Source organism: Bos indicus x Bos taurus, chromosome 8 (assembly GCF_003369695.1).
Source record: "Bos indicus x Bos taurus breed Angus x Brahman F1 hybrid chromosome 8, Bos_hybrid_MaternalHap_v2.0, whole genome shotgun sequence".
NCBI lineage: Eukaryota > Metazoa > Chordata > Mammalia > Artiodactyla > Bovidae > Bos > Bos indicus x Bos taurus.
Window position 1 is genome coordinate 52,838,825 of NC_040083.1, and position 6,507 is coordinate 52,845,331.

The following is a 6,507-nucleotide window of genomic DNA, read 5'->3' on the forward strand; positions in this document are numbered from 1 at the left end:
AATTTTAATTATTTCCTTCTCCCTCGATGTGCTGAAAGTAGCAAGACTGCACTCTGACACACCCAGGTGATGAGACCTCTGAGCTTCCAAGCCCTCCTTCCGGCCCCAACTCAGATGTTACCACCCAGAGAAACGCTGTCCCATTCACCCGCTCTTGGTGAGGCCTCCATCCATAAAGCCCTTAGTATCTATCCAAATTTCCCAGCTACTGTCAGTCTCTCCCACTAGATTGCGGTTCTGGAGCGTAAAGAGCTGTTCCAGGCCTCCCTGTACCAGGTGCCTATACTGGGGCCGACACTCAGTTGGCGCGCAATAAAATTGTGATGAAATTGACATTTGGCGAAAACGTCCCTGTCTCGCCTCTGCGATAGCTTCTCCTTCCAACCCTCCGGCCTTTGAGATTACGTGCAGAGAGAGGTCTCGAGGCCACCCTGCTGTGAACTTGACCCACAGTGGTTAGTCCAGGAGGAAAGCAGTGTAAGGAGAGAGAAGACCAGAGCGGGTAGCTGGGAAGAGGGAAGCCTGAAAGGGCGGGGGCAGGCGGGAGGTGCAGGAGAGGAACAAGAAAGCAATCTTCGGTCCCCCTCTACCGTGCGTCGCGACCCAGGTGGGGTGCAGTGGCGGGGACCGTACCGGGCACCATGCCCCACCCTGCGAACAGCCTGCGCCCCCTGCCCTACTCCGCCGCGGCTGGGGGCTGCGGAGCCGGTGGTAAATGCTGGGGGTGGGGGCGCCCGAGCCGAGGTGGAGGAGGGGGCGGGGGCGAGGCTCGGCGCTTTCTCGCCCCTTCTTCAGCATGAGACTCGGCGGCGGCGGCGGCGGAGTCCCACAGCCTCGGTCATGTGATAGTCTCGAAGCGCGAGCTGCGGGGGTCTCGGCGTCTCGGGGACCATTACAAAACGCAGTCAGGAGAGCGCGTCGCTGCCACAGCCGCCGCCGCCGCCTCTCCAGCTCCAGACCGGCCCGGGAGAGCGGCTGCAACTGAGCGGGCCGGGCTAGCCCCGCGCCCTCCTGGCGCTCGCAGAAGCCCCTCCGCCTGCGCGCCGCATCCAGCGCCCCCGCCCCTTCTCAGGGTCTGCAAGCGCCGCCGCCGCTACAGAAACCTACAAACTTTCCCCCGACCCCCGCAACCCCGCCGCAAGGCGACCGCCTACAGCTCTACCCCCCGGATCCGCTGCTAGCTGCCGGAGAGAAGGGAGACGCGGGCTGCCAGAGCCGAGCTCCCTTCTCCTTACCTCTCCTCTCCTCTCCAGGGGCACGAGAACGCACGGCGGATTAAGGGACGGGTCATCGGTCAGCGTGCAGCGCGCTGTTCAGTCCCGCCGCCCCCGGCCTCCTGCACAACGAGGGCCAACTCGGATTTAAAGGGCCAGAGTCTTGACTGCCCAGTCCTTCTTCCAGCTCTTTGGGCCTGCGCTTCCCTCGGACCGAGAGAAAGACGAGACGAAGCCAGAAGGAAGTATGGCCCCTCCCGACTGCTCCTCCGCCAGCTCCCACGCTTAACCTCTGGCCACCCGCGGGAAGACGCCGGGGGGGGGTGGCGGTGAAGCTGGCACGCCCCGCTTGCGACTGTGCGCGCGGGTTCGCAGCCGTCGAGGCAAGAAGTTGCGAGCGTCGGATTACTAAATTGGCTCTAAAGGCCAAGCGCGGAGACCACAGGCAGCGGGGAGAAGGCGGGAGAGAAACGGCGAGAGGGTCAGGGGGAAAAGAGGGCAGGGTGGCGGGCCTGGGAAGGCGGAGTGCGGGTTAGCGAAGACAGCCAGGCCCCGGGAGTGGGGTGTGGAGCGACGCTGCGGTCCATTGTGGGCCAGAGGGCGGTGGAGGCGCCGGGGGCGATGCCGCGGCCGGGGAAAAGTTCGTACAGCGACCAAAAGCCTCCCTACTCTTACATCTCGCTGACCGCGATGGCCATCCAACACTCAGCGGAAAAGATGCTGCCGCTGAGCGACATCTATAAGTTCATCATGGAACGCTTCCCCTACTACCGCGAGCACACGCAGCGCTGGCAGAACAGCCTGCGCCACAACCTCTCCTTCAACGACTGCTTCATCAAGATCCCGCGGCGGCCCGACCAGCCCGGCAAGGGCAGCTTCTGGGCATTGCATCCCGACTGCGGCGACATGTTCGAGAACGGCAGCTTTCTGCGGCGCCGCAAGCGCTTCAAGGTGCTGCGCGCGGACCACCCTCACCTGCAGGCTGGAAGCACCAAGAGCGCGCCGGGCACCGGACCCGGAGGGCACGTGCACCCCCACCACGCGCACCACCCGCACCATCACCACCACGCCGCGGCGCACCATCACCATCACCACCACCACCCGCCGCCGCCGCCTCCCCCGCCGCACATGGTGCACTATTTCCACCAGCAGCCGCATCCCGCTCCACAGCCGCCGCCGCCCCTCGCTTCGCAGCCCCCGCAGCAGCCTCCGCCGCAGCCTCCGCAGCAGTCTCACCCCGGCAAGATGCAGGAGGCAGCGGCCGTGGCAGCGGCGGCAGCAGCGGCGGCGGCGGCGGCAGTGGGCAGCGTGGGGCGCCTGTCCCAGTTCCCGCCCTACGGGCTGGGGTCGGCCGCTGCAGCCGCCGCTGCTGCCGCCGCGTCCACGTCGGGCTTCAAGCACCCGTTTGCCATCGAAAACATCATAGGCCGGGACTACAAGGGCGTGCTGCAGGCGGGCGGGCTGCCCTTGGCGTCGGTCATGCACCACCTGGGTTACCCCGTGCCGGGCCAGCTCGGCAACGTGGTCAGCTCCGTGTGGCCACACGTCGGCGTCATGGATTCGGTGGCCGCGGCTGCCGCCGCCGCTGCAGCCGCGGGGGTCCCCGTGGGTCCGGAGTACGGCGCCTTCGGGGTGCCGGTCAAGGCCTTGTGCCACTCGGCAAGCCAGAGCCTCCCCGCGGTGCCTGTGCCCATCAAGCCGACTCCCGCGCTGCCTCCAGTGGCCGCGCTGCCGCCGACGCTCGCTGTCCCCGGGGCCTCACAGCAGCCGCCGGCGCCGTCCACCGTGTGCCCGGCAGCCGCCGCCTCGCCCGCCGCCCCCTTGCTGGAGCCCACCGCCCCGGGCGCGGCTGAGACCAAAGGCGGCTCTCTGCACTCGGTGCTGGTGCACTCTTAGAATACCCAGCGGGTTCTGATGAACAAACGCCTGGCCCGGGACCGCCCGCCGGAGAGGGTGAGGGCGCCCTGCCCAGGTCGGGCACAGCTGGCGAGTCCGTCTTCGCGGGGAAAGGAATGTATTTAAACAGACAAACCAACCCGAAAGTGGATTCTCCAGTGGTCTGAATAAATATAACACTGTGTCTGTGTTTATACTATATTGTACAATCAGATTAATGAAAACCAGTTTTCAGGTAAGAGTTTCTATTGTAATTAATATTATAAATCCATAAGTTATGCGGGAAGGGAACATAAGAGTTTAAGCTTCATTCGCTGACAAAATAGAAATGAATTGCGATTCTTATTCCCGGGAGCAGACGCCAGCAGAGCTAAACCTCCCTGGGAGAAATCCAACAGAGTGAGGCTGAGGCGGACCCTCAGCCACCGCGTTTCTCCCGGCGGGTCTCAACCCCAGACAGCCTCCCCTCGTGAGTATTCTAGACAAAACTGCTATTCGCTAAGGAAATCTCGTTTTACTTAAGAAGGAAAAGAGGGAGCATTTGATACTGTTATTTTCCTGGTCAGTGAAATGGACAAGGACACGGTAGCATGAATAAAGCCTGGGGTGGGGGTGGGGGGGAGAGTGGGAACCTCACGAAGGATCTTGGGAACAACAGTTAAGTTTCTTGGCTCTGACCCGAGGGTCGAGAAGGATAGAAGGAACGGCTAAAGCAATTAGTTTGCACAAAAGAGAATGGCCGCAGCTTAAAGCACAAAGCCTCAGATTCCAAAAGTAAGTTCGGGAAACATAACCAAAGAGAGAGATTAAAGGAGACTTTCTACCTGCAATTTGTTTGTTAATCAATCGGATGAGACCATTGAAGAGCCCCCAGATAATGTGAATTCCCATGATCCGTTCCATTTCGGATTTTTTTTTTTCTTTAATTACTTGCATCGCTGGATTTTGTTCCCGTAACTCTAGAATGCAAGAAAAACCTGCCGTGTCACCCGACAAGATTGCTCTTAACGTTTCCAGGAGCGTTTCGTGGCCGTTGCCCTCCAGCCTCCTTGGGACAGACGTGTGAGGATGACCGTCGATTTGGTATTACCTGTGCTCTTTAGGCGCGTTCGTCTTTCAGACGAACTCTTCAGTTTCAGTCGGTGAATGGAAAAGAAACTTGTTTTGCCGCTGTTGCTCTTCCTCGTTTTTGAGCCCCGGAATAGCACTTTACTCGAAACAAACGTTTGGGAACGAATGGGGGCGGGTAGGGAGGAGGCCACTGTCCTGTGCCCCGAGTCACCTCTGGCTTGTGTCCGCGCCGCGTTCGGGTTGTGACTTTGTGCCAAGTTCATGTCTGCCTGTGTTGTACGCGGTGTTCTCCATTAAAGCTTCTCTCTGGATGTGCCGATGTAAAGATGTTTCGCTTCTCAAGGGACGAGGCCGCGGTGTGAGTGCCCACTGGGGGAAAGTCTGGGGACGTGCCAAACCCCCCTCTTCCCTTTTCATTTCAAACTTGAAAGCATCAAGAGGGTGAGTTCACAGGAGGAGCGGCAGCAGCACAGGTTCCCTCCTCCATGGCTCCTTTTATCAGTTGGCGCAGTAACTATCTATACTACCCATTCTTCCGCTGCTTTCCTAACCAAGCTCTAGTCCACCTCAGTGGGAGAGGCCGGATTAGGAAAAAAAAAAACAAAAAAACCCGCAACAAGGAACTTTTTCTGTTCCTACATGAGGTTTATTAGCAACACATCATCACCAATACCCTTTCCCTTTTCTCAGGGTTTCTCTGACCCTCTTTTGAGAGTGGGCCGCGGCCGGGTCCCTGTGTCATTGGATGGGTGCCGCGGCGCCCCATTAAGTCTGCGGGGCGGGCTCGTGGCGGAGACAAGGGCGCCCGGACACCACCACTGCCGCCGCGGGCCACACTCCCAAGAAGCGCGCGCCCAGCCGCGGCGGCCTAGGGGACCTGTTGCTCATCCTCAGCAGCCTGGAAGAGCCGGGGGCCCCGCAGCCAACCGCAGCCGGTGCTCGCTGGAGAGACCCTGAGGGCTGCAACCCTGGCGGAGCTGCGCTGGGAAGTGGTGGGGCACCTCGAACAGGGCTCCATCTTGAACCAGCCCAACAGCAGCCCGCCTCTAACCTTTTCATCAGAAGAAAATAAACTGCCAACGAAATGACCTGCTCACAGTAATGACACTAAGGGGATTTGCATTGCTTCTTAAAAATAAAAATTTCCACACATCCCTTATTTGCAAGTCCATTGGTGGCTCGGACGATAAAGCGTCTGCCTACAATGAGGGAGACCCGGGTTCAATCCCTGGATTGGGAAGATCCTCTGGAGAAGGAAATGGCAACCCACTCCAGTACTCTTGCCTGGAAAATCCCATGAACAGAGGAGCGTGGTAGGGTACAGTCCATGGGGTCACAGAGAGTCGGACACGACTGAGCGACTTCACTTTCACTGTCTTTCAATAAATTGCACCCCTTCCGCTAAGTTTTGGGCTCGCCTGGGAGACAAGTCTCAAAGGAGGTCACTGCCTCCTTGGAGGCCCAAGCAGCTGTAGTATATCCCAACTTTAAGCTTGAGACTGCAAAGTTTCCTGCAGGGTTTTCCTTTACAATAATCTGAGAGTGTTGAAAGATAGAAAAGGGCAGCATAGACTTGGGGAGACTTGGGAGCCTGACTGCTTCTTCCACCTCTAGTTGAGTTGGTGCCCGGAAGCTCCAGGCTGGGACCTCTAGTGTAAGGGCCAAACAATGGCAGTCACTGGATCCCAGTGATTTCTTCAAAAGAACATTTCTTCCTTCTCCACCTGCCCCAAAGGGCTAGTGGGCTTTTTTTTAGCAGTGGCCATTTTCCCACTTTCTGTAGAGGGGCACAGTCCAAAGTGACATCCGGCAGCCAGGGGGCTAGCTGAAGTGACAGTCTCTCCTGAGAAGCAAGGAGCCTCTGGGCCAACTCGGCAGAGAAGGATGAGTAATTGACCCTCTGCATTTCCCAGGACACTCTTAGCAACTCAGTCTCACACCCCCAAATTCCCGGAACCCCTCCTCCCTCTGTGGGGAAAGCATGGTTGTTGTGCTTTGTTTTTACTTTAAGGAGAGAGAGAAAGGAGAAAGAAAGGTAAAGTGAGCTGAGAGATGATTCTACTCAAGTTTTCATCCAAGAGGAGAACCTGGTACCCAACAGGAGCTATACATGGCATTGATGTTGGAGAACAAAGGAGTTCATGGAAATAAACAAAGTGGAGGGAGCTTTTTGTCAAAGCTCTGATCCCAAGGGAGGTCCCAATTAAACCCTCATACTGACAGTCCTGAAGATCCCCTTCTTAACTAGCGTGGAATCTGAAGTCTAAGTGTAACTCTCAACTGACTTGTGATCTCATTATGATCTCTCATGTGGTTCTCCCTCTAG

General features: G+C 58.3%; 1 protein-coding gene across 1 annotated transcript; it reads left to right on the forward strand.

Annotated features, from left to right (window-relative positions):
- The first annotated feature begins 1,146 nt into the window (after window positions 1-1,146).
- On the forward strand, window positions 1,147-4,480 carry FOXB2 (forkhead box B2). Its single transcript, XM_027550795.1, has one exon. The coding sequence runs from the start codon at window positions 1,836-1,838 to the stop codon at window positions 3,108-3,110; it is 1,275 nt and encodes a 424-aa protein (XP_027406596.1). The 5' UTR covers window positions 1,147-1,835; the 3' UTR covers window positions 3,111-4,480.
- The last annotated feature ends 2,027 nt before the right edge of the window (window positions 4,481-6,507 follow it).

Excerpts from the sequence above, each read along its gene's own strand:
- FOXB2 (XM_027550795.1), top strand. The coding sequence starts at position 1,836 with ATGCCGCGGCCGGGGAAAAGTTCGTACAGCGACCAAAAGCCTCCCTAC.